The sequence below is a fragment of the Eublepharis macularius genome, chromosome 3 (assembly GCF_028583425.1).
Source record: "Eublepharis macularius isolate TG4126 chromosome 3, MPM_Emac_v1.0, whole genome shotgun sequence".
NCBI lineage: Eukaryota > Metazoa > Chordata > Lepidosauria > Squamata > Eublepharidae > Eublepharis > Eublepharis macularius.
In genome coordinates, this window is record NC_072792.1 from 70,329,799 (window position 1) to 70,343,969 (window position 14,171).

A 14,171-nucleotide genomic window follows, 5' to 3' on the forward strand; every position below is an offset into this window, starting at 1 on the left:
TGGCATCAGGGTATCCGTGCCACCTCCATTTACATAAAATCAAGCAATAGGGCTCAGAAAGACCTTTGCAAGAAACATTGGATTGCTACTGTCAGCCTCATTGGTCAAGACTGGACTAAATGGACCAACAGTCTGATGGTGTGAGCCAAATGTATATGTTTACTTTTCCACAGATCCCCTTTCCTGTGTCTACTCTTATGAAACAGCCTCTTGCAGGATGAGTCCAAACACCTTGCCTTATAATAGAGCTTGGGATTGTGTGGCTATGTGTTGACTTCAACAGTTCTGGATACAAAAAGAAATGATACGACTTAGAAGTTAAAAATAAAGGGCGGTACCTTTGTCATAGGTGTCTGCATAATCTTCTAGTTCATAACCACTTTCAGGACTAGAATAGCCTTCACTGAAATCATCAAATAGTTTCCCATCACAATCTGGATCTAGGAAGCTTAGGTTTGTGTAGAACGAAGTGGTAAGAAAGTCTGAAAGTTTACCCAACTTCACCCTGAAGAGTCATACAAGAAAGGAAAATAATATGCATGTTTATTGTATTATACTAAAGGCAGCCAAGGTCCACAATTGCTAGTCAGCAGAAAGTCTTTCTGATTCTTGTTGTTTTACACAAATTCATGAAAAAGGACTATTTCCATAACAGCTACCGTCACTTTTTTAAAACCTGACCTCATGGTAATTGTGTATATTTAATTATCTTAACTGAGGTTTAATTGATTTATTGAAAATACACCTCTGTTAAGAAAGAAAAAGTTTTATTGATGATCATTGTCTCTAAAGTGTGATACCTATATGGAAGGTATCAAGTATGAACTCATTCCCAAAACTAATAACAATTTTTAAAAAGATCTTTATATCATTTGTAACAGTGTATGAAATAAAATGTATTTAAAAGCACAACATACCACAATTCAAGAATAACTTTAAAATATGCACAATTGCAAACAACGTACTCTAACTAGAAGGACCAAACCCTACAAAACTGATTGGTTATTAATTTCACCAAATTCTTGCCAGAACTTTTTTTTAAAAGTTTATATGCCATTGTTCCCCACACAGTGGACCTTCTTGGGTCCACGACCCTAATTCCAACGGCATACTTTTGAGGTTGGAGTATATTTTCCCCTCTCTGCCTTTTCCAAAGGCGGCAAGAAGTTTGTGTCAGACCATAGTGTAGCAGTTAAGAATGACAGATCAGAGACGGGGAGGCCTCGATTCAAATCCCAACTCAGCCAGAAGCTCATCTTGGGCCTGTCATTATCTCTCAGCCTGACGTTCCTCTGACAGGGTAAACATGAGGGTGGCACAACTACATATGCCACCCTGACCTCTCAGGAGGAAGGGGGGAAGGCAGAGAGAAGTGTTAAAAACGGATGCTATTCTATAGGCTTGAATCTTGGAGAATCTTAAAGATCATTAAATACTTAAAGTCAGATCTAGCTGATTTTTTCTGCTAATTGTGGTGCTTTTGTCCAACTCAAGAACCTTCCCCCGATGCAAGAAGCTACACGTGGAAGAAACCCATGCCTCAGAAGGATCCTGCAGAGCAGGAAAGGGCCCCCAGGAAAAGAACATCTGCAGGATCCACACAGGCCAGTCAGAGCTGTTGTCGCTTGGGTCGATGCTTCCTTGGTGGCTGCCCCTGTACTGTCAAACACGCTTCTCAAGGAGATGAGGAAGGCCCTCACCTGGCACAAATTTTGGAGCCTCTGTAAAGGGATCTTTTCCAACGTGCTTTAAAGTGGCCCATGAATAGAGGCTGTGGTTTGTGTCCTTTTATTCCTACTTTTGCTGATGTGGCAATATGCTTATTTTTAAATTCGATGTAAACCACTCTGAGTCCCGTTGAGGGAGAGAAAAATAGGATATAAATATTTTAAAATTAATTCATTAAATTAAAAAAGAGACCAACCAAATTTCACAGGCAAAAGCTTTACTGAGTTGCAATCTGTAATTTGTATTTCTCAAACTGACTGAAACAAGTACCACAAATTCCATTCCGTTCAAAAGTACTCGTTTGTTTCCTTTCTCCACTTTCACCATGAGTGCTTAAAACAACTAAAAGAAATAATGTAATGTTTTATAAATAGAAATTTGTACCTAGCTCCTCCAAAGTATCCATCCCCAAGTTTTCTTATGGTGGCAAGAATAGCTGGATCAACATCTGAACCATCATCAACTAAAAAAGAAAGAAAATAATTTCGTATCTTAACAATAGCTTTCTTTATAAACTCAGTTTGAAAATACTTTGAAATGCAACTATTTTTTTAAATGACCTAATTTGAATGTATTGCTTGTTTGAAAGTTCTGCTTAGGTGGGCTTATGGGTAGAGGGAGAAATGTATTTATGATGAATCGCTCATTCTTAAAAGCCTGGAAAAGCTGTACACAAACAGCTGCAGGACTGTTAAAGAGTTAATCCCTCACAGAATCAGAGAGCTTTGAGTGGCAGGCTGTTCCAAGGGATCTGATTGGGTAGCATGAGCAGGAAAAAGGAGGGCCTGTTTTCAGTCCTAGTTGAGAGAGATCAAGTATAAAGAGTTGAGAGAGATTTATTTTTTATTCATTTATTTATTATTGGACTTATATTCTGTTCTTCCTGCCAAGTAGGCTCAGAGCGGATCACATCAATTTAAAAAACACAAAAAAACAAGTAAAATCAGTACCATAAAAGGAGTAAATATAATTTCACAAGTCCACCATCAGCAGCGCATATTGCACAATCCCATATATATATGGGCACTTTGGGCCCACGGGGGCTGGTGACAGCTGACAAATGAAAAAGCAAAGTCCAAGGAGGGGACACATAGGAGACCTACTTGCCTCTGGTAGGAGACCCACTTGCTTCAACCACCAAAGGCCTGGTGGAATCTCTATCTTACAGGCTCGCTGGGCCCAAGTTGTCACAGACAGAGAATTCCACCAGGCTGGGGCAGGACCGAAAAGTCCGGGAACCTGATCGAGGCAAGGCAGGCCTCCTTGGGGCCAGGAACCACTAATAGATGTTTGTCTGCTGAATGGAGCACTCTCCAAGGAGTATAGGGCGAAAGGCAGTCCCAGTCTGTTAAGGGCTTTAAAGCAGAGAGTAGTTTTAACATGGGCAGAAGAACTGGGGAAAGTAAGCAAGGAAGTTTGGGAAGTAGGTGCAGACTCCCAAACGGGCCAAAGAAAGGGAATACATATTCTAAGGAGAGGAGACTTTCCCTACTCAGTTAAACAGTGAAGAGATCCCTGGTCAGGTGTGGTTGGAAACTGCTTGTGGAGACCTTCAGATTCAGCTAACAACTGAAATAAAGCACTGGTGTTTGAAGAGAAGAGGATTGGGGTACTAAAAAGTGGGTACTAGCATTCCTCCTAACTCCAAAAGAGAAAGAGAATACTAAAAGAAAGTATCCTGGAGTAATTGGGGGGGGGGGGGAAACAATGGGACCAAAGCCTCAAAACATAAGCATTATCATCTCAGAAATTTTCAACCCCTGATTTCACCTGACCTTTCCCCTCTAAAGTAAATAAACTAGTTAGTTATTTTGGGAATTTTAAAAATGCCTCTGGTGCCATTTCTTTTGTGTAAAGACGAGGGAATGTCATAACATCTTCACTCAGAAGCAAGATTCATAGAGTTCAATGGAATTTACCTCTAAGAAAAAATGCAAAGGATAGGTCTGTATCTCATAAGGGTTATCTTTTTTAACACTTATGTAAACACTAGCTTGATACCTGTGCTTCGCTACAGTATTTAACTACTTTAAATCCAGTTATAATACTTAAGGGTATGTAAAAAATTTTGGTTTGTGGGTGTGTTTTTTTTGAGTTGGCAAATCTAGTGAACTTTTAGGGGAAGACTGGGAAGTACATTTTACCTCAGGACACCTCAGGACAATAGCAACTGCATACTGGTTAAAACATGGGGAGTCAGGACCAATCAGGTCACATACACAAATGACCTCTGTGTTCCAACTGTCTCTGGGGGGGATGAGGTATGGAATGTTGTGAGCCCTAATCAGCCCACATATGCAAATGACCTTGAAAGGCTGGCCCAATCATAGAAAAGTGGATGAGCTGGCAGTGGGCAGGGGTGCGAGCAGGCAGTAGCCTCCTAGTTACACAGAGAAGCGGTATCCCTTTGGAAAAACACATTTTACCCCTTTAGGGGGTGAATTTCTTAAAATCCCTTCTTAGTGGGTGCTTACATCATGAAAGGAATGTTCTCCCCAAATTTCATGTTTCTAGGTCCAGGGGGTTTGGGCTGGGTGTTGATGAGTCAGTCAGGACAATTGCTTTTATATATATAGATTATTTTGTCTGCTTTGTCCAATTTTTGAATTCAATCCATTAAATATTGCTTGTTTGTTTCAAGTATAATATGAGGATTCTCACATTTTGTATGTTCAGTCTGATTTGGTGTAGTCCTTTGACTAGGCAAGCTAAAGATACTCATAGAAGCCTCAGCAACAGGATGCATAAGCAAGAAATACTAGATTTTAGGAGATCCCTGTTCAAGAAAGCCGCCTCTGGGATTTTTGTATACATCATTATCAAGTGGACAGCTATACCTTATAAAAGAGCTATTCGTCCACTTAGATTTTGAAGTATCTTTCAAAGCTAAGTACTTTAGAGCCAAACATGAACGAACCAATCTTTATAATGTCCTTAGTAATAACATCTGTAACTTGAGTACTATTCTACAGAAGGCTACAAAAATCCTTTAAAACTAAGCTAATATCAAGTTCTTAAAGAAAATAAAACTTATCCTGAAATTATAGTTGGATAAGTCAAGTTAGTCTATAGCAGCAAAACAAAACGGGAGTTCAGAACCTTAAAACTGAATAAGCATAAGTTTTTGTGAATCAGACTCCATCCACAAGGTCAATGCTCATCACATGATTTATATTCTCTCACACATCTTTCTGTCATGAATACAAATGCATCAACTTTATGGATGTACACACCCTGCATCTGAGTCTCAGAGCTCCAATTCACAAAAGCTTATGCTGGAATAAATTCTGTTATTCCCTATGTTGCCACTGGACTCAACCTGAAAAGTGGTCTATAAATTGTTTATTAAAATAGTATCTCTTGAAAACGGCACAAATTCAATTATTCAGAAGAGTAACTAGAAACCAGCTTGTAAGGATCAAGGTTACTGACTGAGCATTGTGTTGGTAATCGGGAACGCAAGTGTTGGTCTGCCGATCATCCTCCAGCAGGAGGTGAGATAAGCCAGCTCTGTTCGGAGCATCTCCACAACCATCCGATTGTCTAAGGCTAAATAGAAGTGATGCTGATCTGTAAACTGAAAGGCAAAGAAAGCTTTCAACAGAAGCAATAATGCCCTGAACTTTGACACAAAATGCATGCAAGGCCAATTTAACATAGTGGTTTTAATTTCAAGGCTTGTTCTGGTGCATGTTATACAGGACAGAATGTAGTTATTTGTCTACAAGGCTAAATCACCAGTGCCAATTAAGCAGGCACATGTGACAATACAAGAAGAATTTCTGGACACTTCTTGCCGTAACAGGCACCCCAAACATGAAGAGTGCAATCAAATAAAGTGATAAGCATGCCTAAGCCCACTCACTTCAGAGAGCTTAGACATATGCTTAGCTATGTCTAGATGTTTAGCCTGGGTTCACAACAGTACAGGGCATGGGCTTCTTCCTTGTCACCATATAGATAGCCTCCACTGTGAATCAGGTTCTCCATGTCAGCTCTTCAGCACAAGGAGGCCTGGCTTGCACAAATCTTCTCCCTCAAAAAACTACCTGGGCCTCTTCATGACTAAGCACTCGCAGTTTGCAGTGCAAGGTCTCCATGAGTTGGATGGGAGGGTGCATGCTGCTTCTATACCACACTATTTCAGCACTGCTTTGCTTTACATATGAAATCTGACTCTATGGTGCACTGAGGCTGAACTCTGTATCACCTTTTTTGAATCACAACGATTGATGGATGAACAAAAGCTTATGTCTGGAGCCCACTGAAAGCATTATCCATGTGCAAACTTGTATAACCTTTTGTCAGCTGGCTGAGGTCCTCCTATCTTCACCCACAGTGGACTCACCCAGGTCCTTGTGGGGGCATGCTACTGCCCTGCACGAACATGCGTGAAGTGGGGCAGCTGCATGCCTCAACAGCCAGCTGGCTGGTGGGAACAGGTGTGAGGCTGCTGGCCCCAGCAACACCGGAAGAAAGGAGAGCCTTAGCATAGGCCTGGGAAAAGCGAGGAGACACAGACATGGAACAGCTCAGCTATGGCTAGCATGACTGGCAGGGAGAGAGAAAGTGGTCAGGAAGACCAAGAAGGAGGGGTGTGGTCCAAGTGGAGGAGGAAATAAAAGGAGGGAAAGAAAAGTAAGGAGTTGGTGGCTGGCAGAAGGGGCAGATGAGAGGAGGCCCAGAAAGGCACAGTGGCGGCAAAGAGCAGTGTAGGTCAGAGGGAACAGGAGGCTGAGCCAGTGAAGGGGTGGAGGAAGATCACTTTGGTAAGGCTACACCTGGGGCAGCAGGATTTGAATTACAGACTCAGGTGCCATTAATCTCAAGTCTGTCCCTCTCTATGTACTACTATCTCTGAATCAATGGCTAAAATGAGAAGCTGGCAGACTTGCCAATGAACAGGGGCTACAATGCACTCCTCCCACAAAGACCCTCACAAATCCCAAGATCCTGCCATCTATAGTTTGGAGTATTTTCTCCATTAGAAATGTAGGTATTCCAAATAATATATAAAGCGAAAAAACAATTTCTATATATTACTTTAGTACCCACATTTTTGGTGTGTATGTGTGTTATGTGCCGTCAAGTCGCCTCCGACCTATGGCAACCCTATGAACAAAAGACCTCCAAAACGTCCTATTATTAACATTTTTGGTCTTTTCATATTAATTATTATTATAATTATACATTATTATAATAAATATATTAAATAATTTTGAGAAATCTTAGGGGGATAGCACCTAAGGACAGCTGGAACTAGATTCTCAACTGACCTAATTAACAGAAAATGTAATCTTCTCATGCTTTCAAGCTTTTCTGGGGCCATATTGGTCTTTGTTGACCAGCCTTGCCATTACAAGGGTAAGTTTCCTTAATGGGGAAGAAGACAAGTGTTCCTGTTTTATCATCATCTAGTTATATAAAGAACTAAAACAAAGTACAGATTTTTATTAGTTCTGCCTACACAGAGGAGGAGAAGGCATATGAAAAGTAAGCATTTTACTAACAATTAGCAAACGGAATTTTCCTGTTTGCATTACAAGCTCACCTGAGGAGTAAAAGTAAATATTTGATTTCTTATAACATAAAGCTTGGATGTTCCTAAAACACCGATATGTCGGTAAGGTCTTCCACTCAATTTCATGTGTTTATTGCGGCCTGTTAAAACAAAAGGTAAAAATTAACATTTATTTTCACCCATACATGTTATACAATGTGCTATTACTAAACATTTTTTCCATCAAAATAAAATATCAAAGCCACCAATATATCATCACAAGTTATGCTACACATATAAAAATGCTTCCTTTGTGAAATAAATAATGTACTGCTCCAGTGCAGTAACTCAGCATGAAATTGCCTAAATTAAGGAAAGTTCTCTGTACTCCATGATATCAAGCAGAGCCTTTTTGAAATTCATGGAACATACTTACTACAATTATTAATGGATCCACCAAACCCATTAAAACTCTGCCCAGAGGTTTTTCATAAATGGAACAGTTATTTTTTTATTATGTATGAAGTCATTTGTGAAGGAACAGAGCAAACAATTAGCAAACTCCACCTAGCTCATTAGTATTTAAAAGCTGCTTATAAATATATCCATAGGAATGGATCCAGAGAACAATCAGCAAAGCCTGCAGAACAAATACCCTTGGGAGACTGTTGTTTGAGTGGGAAATAACAGGCCCTTTTTCGCAAGAGCAGAAAAGCACTCTGCTCACACAAGGGCACCTTTGGATCCAACTCATGATTTCTAAAAGTATTTTATCATTCTTTAGTAAGCAAGTTGTTTTTGTCCAGGAAGTGTAGGGCAGGATATAATGGCTCAGTACAGACATCATGCAAAACCATGGTTTAATTAAACTATTATTAGTGTAGATTGTCTAACTGTGGGCCACTCAGTTATTATGGTTAATTAGGGTAAATCAAATGAGGATGTGAAACCATGGCAGAAGTTGGTTTACTAGCCACAGGTAGTCTTAATTATGATGTCACAAATGCCGACATCCTGGTGTGTTCCTTGGTATTGTGCACACCATAATGCAGGCTGGAGTGCCTCAGAGGTGGTGGGAGAGTGAAGGTAACAAAACCAGTGATTGGCAAAGCCATTTAGGACTTGAATGATCATCTGCAAGCTGAACCCTGGATTCACTAAGTTACCAAGTGTAATGATTTCAAATGTGTGTGTCATTAAATGCTTGGTGTGGTACAGATGAAAAGTAGGGGTTAAAGAGAGGGATGAGTGAGTGAGATGATTGGTTGATGACAGAGTGTGGATGGAGTGAACTGCTGTTTCAGTTACGGAGTGGGAAAAAAGCCATTCAGTCTGGTTTTAGCAGGCAAGCTGTGTGCAGCCTGAGCAAGTCTAAAAATTTCTGAGAGAAATATAACCTATGTAGAAATCTGAACTCTGTGTGTCTGAGAGAAAATCCATTCTATCTAAAGCAGGCAAATGGTGTGTGCAGCCTGAGAGAGAAAGTTCATGAAGATCTGAGTGACTGTGCCTAAGTAAAGTAACTTTAAGAACAAATAACACTCTTTGAAACCATTAAGCTTAAGAAATAATATGAAACCGATACGCTTCTTGTAAAAATAAAAGTTTATTTTGGGTTTTTTTGTTTATCCCAGAGTACATGTTATTCCCATATCCCATTCCTATCCTCAGGGCCACTTAGTACCGCAAAGGAGCCCGATGCTTGGGCACGTTATTAAGGGGAAATTTAAATTATTTTGGAATATTCCTGGTGGCAGCAATCTACTCAGAGGGGGTAAAAAGAAAAAGGTTAAAGGCAAAGTCTATCTGAGAGAAAGAAAGGGGCTTGTCGTAACACCATGGTTAAAATAAACCTTGGTTTCATATTCTGTCTGAAATTATCCAATGTTAATATTAATCCACTTGTTGAGATTTTTTAAAAATCATCTGTGCAAAATACCACTACTGTAAGAGATTTTTTATTTGTAATTGGCCTTTGTAACATCAGCATCCTAAATAAAGGTACCTTGTCATCAACTCTTGGTCAGACTTAGGGATGCCAGGCATAGCGGGAGACCTCCCAGCATCCTGGCTCTTTATCCACCAGTGCCTCAGGCCTGGCATGGATGTGGCCAGCATGCCATGTCCTACCCCTCAAATTTTTTCTAGGTGTTGCCTGGCAACCCTAATCAAACCTTGACTGCTTGCTACAGCCGGTGAGGAGACCAACAATCAACATGCGTGGAGTTCCAAAGCAGAGGGAGCTTCTGTGTGCACAGACTCTTCTCTACTTTATTCCAAGAGCCAACACCATCAAGTTGTAAACATGGTTCACAAAGGCCATATTCACTACTACTGTGCATGGAGGCCAAATGTTCTGTAGAACTTTTAGTTATGCTAACCATTTCAGAATGAAAAACAACATATTTGTTGATTCACTGTTTGAAAATACCCATATTTGCTATCATTTTGGTGTAAAATTACCCAGTTTTTAAACTGCTTAAGAATATAACAGGAAAAGGGAAATGGATGAGGGAATAAGTGAGCGAAGCAGTTTAAAAGTTCATAGTTTATCACAGAACATACCAAGCTTGGCATACAGGTGGCTCAGGATCCGTGCTGGCTGCACCCTGATGGGATTAATGTCAGAGATGCTCTGAACATTGATTCCATGATGTTCCAGCAGTTTCTTAATTTCATTGGATTCTGCTAGAACAGTTACTGTACAAGAGAAAGAAAGAGAGGGGTAGTTGGTTATTTTAAGTAGAATTACTTCCTAGTACTATACCAGCATCTTCTGGAAAGAAAAATATTTTTTTTTGTGGTTTGCCTAAAGTAAGCAAGGTATTTAATTTGCTATCATATTTATAATCTAGCCTGATATGTTAAAATGTAGTTGTTTCCCTCACATATTTTGTTTAGTTGCTACCCAGCACAAGAGCACAGCAGTAACCTCATTTATTTGAAAGGGAATATGCTGACCTGTGCTAAGCAACATAATACCCGAAAGGTACAATGTGAAATGGCTAGAAGCCTTAGACCATCTGTTCAGATCCACTTCCCTCTTTTCTTTCCAGCTATTGTTATCCTATTCCCATCCAGTTAAAGTTAGTTATGATTAAGGCATGGTTCACACATGCAGGATAACAAGGCAGCGGAACACAGCGGGTAGAAAGGGCTGCACCTCTTTAGGCTGCGGGTGGAATGCTCCTCTTCATTAAGTATTCCCAAGAAAACAGAAAACCAGGATAGCAAGCAAAGAGAGGAGAGAGAACTGTTATACCTGCATGCAGGTTTTTATGCAAATGAATATTCAGAGTTGAAATCCATCACCTGCCTATCTGAAGTTAAGCACTTACTCTGCCATCTTCCTGCCTGTGTGAATTGGTCCCAAGTGTCACTAAAACCAGTATAATGTGTTAGTTGTAACTTTAACTGAATTGGAGCCCATTTCTCTCTGCACCTCCACAGAAAGCTGATTCAAACATTAGCAACAAGCAGAGAGAACAAGAAGCCTTCAGGAAATATTTTTTTTACCTCAAGTGTTACGTTTGATTTTGATACACAGACACTTATGCATGAGAGAGTTCTCCACAACATGGTCTACAAAAAGAGCAATCCAAGAATGCCTGTCTTTCAGACTAAGTGGAGTTTGGCTTCATTTGAGACGTTAACATGGGCTCATTGTGCCTCATCAGAACTACTGGGGAAATAAAGCTATTGAAATTCTACACAAATTCCTTCACCATAACTGCGGTGTAAACTTCACCCACGTTGCAGAGGAAAAGGATCTTCTTACAATATGCATTAGAATCCCCATTTGTGCATGACTTTCTGGATGGAGCCTTATTTTCTCCTCTAGCTTCCTCTAACATTTACAGGACTAAAAAATACACATAAAAATAGTCACTAACCTTGAACTACAACATCAGGCTTAAAAGCAGTTGAAAACCTCCTATTTAAAGGATCAATTTCTCCAGTAGCCAGAAAACCCTTGGAAGAAAACATGGGGGGGGGGGAGACAGAGAAGAATCAAGCCATGATTCAAAGGCCACAGTTCTGCAACTTGAGAGTGACATGCAGAAGACAAGCACAGAAATGTAAATGTGTTAGAATCTGGTTGGACTGGTCACCTTCCCCCAGCATCTTCCCTCAAGGTTTCTGATTTCCATAGCTGATATAAACAGGATCACTCAATGAAGACTGCCACAAGTGCATTTTGCTAGTAACAAAAAGACTACCTCTGCTAGGAGGGCACTGAGGATATATAAGGATTGGCCCCACAGATGAGGTAGCTTCCCAGCTGGGACACGGTCCACTGTGTGAGGATTCTCATATTCTTCATTCACCTGGCAAATAAAACAAAGAATGAACACCAGTTCTTCTATGCTTCATTGGCTGCTGAGTGTGTGACCTGACTCTATGGCAAAGCATTCTGTTTATGAGGATATGAATTTATAGTCAAAAGTAAACCTTTGATGGCCTGTTGACAAGCCATCTATAGGTGGCATATATAGACAGGAGCTGCCCCCAGTTCCACAAGGATGCTAGAATGTGGGCACACTGCCTACACATATACAAACTGTATACATACTGGGAATACTGCTTTTTCAAATGTTTCCAACTGCACTTAGTACATACGTCAATGTCATGCCCACAGTTTAGCAACTGCATATAGGCAGGGGTAGGGCAAGCATATTCAGCCTTTAATGTATTGGCTTCTACCTACACATGTCTTCTCTCTACATATAGGCCTCCCTGAAGAAGGCTATGTGTGCAAATCATCACCTGATATTGCAGCCATCCTATATGACCCAATCAGTCTTAGAATTAACCTGATCTCCAGGTGCAACCACCATTATGGATATGTTCTTACTTTTCCCTTTGTGAAAAGCAGAGATTATTTCCATATTCCCTCTCTGCAAATCTCAGTCTCCCTCTTTTGCTAATGTGTTATAACATCAATACTGACTATATGTCATCTAAAAGAACACAATAAAAACCTCCACAGGTTCATTATAAAGTACCACAGAAGGGAGCCCTGTTGAAGGTTTGCTCAGTCTTAAAAATACCTTATCTGGAGGAACTGCATACAGCTCTGGCATCAGAAGAATCCCATTTTTTTTCCTTATGAGTATCCCTTCCAAGGCTTCTCTGTACTCTTGTACCTGGGGAGTAGAAAACAAGTACTTGAAGCTCATGCTCTTATACAATTAGGAGGAGAAAGAAAGAAAATGCTATACAGCAGGGAAAATCACTGCCTTAAACTGAATCCTAGACCAAACCTGCTGTGTCAAGTCTTGTCATCTGAAAGAAGACAAAAGGCCACAATCCAAGACAATATTTACATCCATTTACTTGGTTAGTTTCATTAACTTCAGTGACTGTAAGAGCCTGATGCTACACGTTGCTATGAAAAGCACAGGGGTGGACATACAGCCAAACTCACACCAGCACTGCTGCATCCGTGCAAACACACCCTACCCCTCCTCCAAAGACGTCAGGGTGGTGCACAAGGTTCTTTTCTCTTTCGTTTTATCCTCATAACCATTCCCTGGTGTAAACTAGCATGACCAAACCCACAATCACCCACAGTTTCCTGGTGAGTGGGGATTTGAACTTGGGTCACTCTGGACCTAGTCTAACTCCTTAAACCCCTCCACCACACTAACGCTCTGTATGCAGTGTAGAAGTGCTGAGCAATGGACTTAAGAGGTATGTGGGAGGGAGGCATGGCCCCTCTCAACCGTGTATATACATAATGCTGAGCTTTCGGAAGCAAACAGGAGCCAAGCTAGCCTAGCTCTGTCCTGCTTGACTTGCAGCATAAGCCTGCCCAAAGGGAACGTATGAAGCTGCCACCCCTTGCCTACCTAACCTAGCATTTGTCTACTCCAACTGGCAGTTTGATGCCATGATGCCTCTTTTCCGTCAGAGGAGCTAGAGGAGGTGGGATTGGGGTAGGGGGATATGATAAGGCTGCTCATCACTTCCTGCCCAAGCACTGCAGCTTAAGAGTCTTATGGACAGCTATCACACTGCTCATTACAGCTTTAGCCCTGTTTTTGTTGTTTCTCTTACCTGAATTCTGTCACCATTAAACACACCATCAATTAGGAAATACGTCCAGAATACAGGCCACTCACATTCTATATTCTCAAATAGTTTGAGTTCTGCAGGATCATAGTGTAATCTGTTTGGATCCTAGAGATAGAAAAAAAACTGCATGCTTCATTACTGTTCTTTCACTAAGACTTCATAGGACAGCCTCCATCTCTATGAGTCATACTTGTCTTGCCCCTCCTCCCATGAGCTCAGGCTGGTGTGGATGGAATTTCCCCCATGTTGCTGTGCACAGTACCAGCTTTTTAAGGAGAACACTAAGTTTGGCAACCTGAACTCAGTCTAGAGACACAAACATAGCAAGATTCAATTGCAGTCTTCAAGCTACTGAAAAAAGATAGTGCTACAAAATTAAGTGAGGTAATGTCTTAAGGAAGTGGTCCTGTAAAGCATTTGATAATTAAGTCAAGTTACTTTCACAAAGAAAAATTCCCAAGCATCTAATCCTTTCTTGAAAAACACTGCAACCAAAGCATGTGCAGAGTAACTAAGTTTTCACAAATAAAATCAGCTGCCACTGCTCTGACACAGCAATACAAGATGACAGAAGCAATATAAGATCACCTATAACCTCATAAATCCACATTAGCTTGAATGGGGAAGAATGCCAATTCACTACAGCTTCTTTTGCCAAGGAGATTACAAACAGCCATTGTTCAGTCAAAGTTGTGGTGTAGAAGGGTTGATAGTACACTGAGGCACAACCAATCTGAAAATTGTATGCTGTGTTGGGCCAGTACAGAAATCCTGACACTTTAAAGCCTGGATTGAAAGATCAGGGATGTGCTTCAAGCTTATGAGCTCCCTGTTCATTCTTCTTCCTTTCACGGTGAGCTTCTCC

At 40.7% G+C, this 14,171-nt stretch overlaps 1 protein-coding gene across 5 annotated transcripts in view; it reads right to left on the bottom strand.

Annotated features, from left to right (window-relative positions):
* PHKA2 (phosphorylase kinase regulatory subunit alpha 2) overlaps positions 1–14,171 on the bottom strand; it is a 65,932-nt gene that overhangs the window by 35,513 nt on the left and 16,248 nt on the right. For all 5 annotated transcript variants that reach the window (XM_054973185.1, XM_054973186.1, XM_054973187.1 and 2 more), the window contains exons 11-19: positions 13,289–13,411; positions 12,280–12,375; positions 11,449–11,556; positions 11,122–11,200; positions 9,794–9,928; positions 7,280–7,389; positions 5,161–5,305; positions 2,113–2,191; positions 339–505 (exon numbers count right to left, since the gene is read on the bottom strand). In XM_054973185.1, coding sequence (XP_054829160.1) covers positions 339–505; positions 2,113–2,191; positions 5,161–5,305; positions 7,280–7,389; positions 9,794–9,928; positions 11,122–11,200; positions 11,449–11,556; positions 12,280–12,375; positions 13,289–13,411 — 1,042 coding nt within the window. The remainder of the gene's footprint in view (positions 1–338; positions 506–2,112; positions 2,192–5,160; positions 5,306–7,279; positions 7,390–9,793; positions 9,929–11,121; positions 11,201–11,448; positions 11,557–12,279; positions 12,376–13,288; positions 13,412–14,171) is intronic.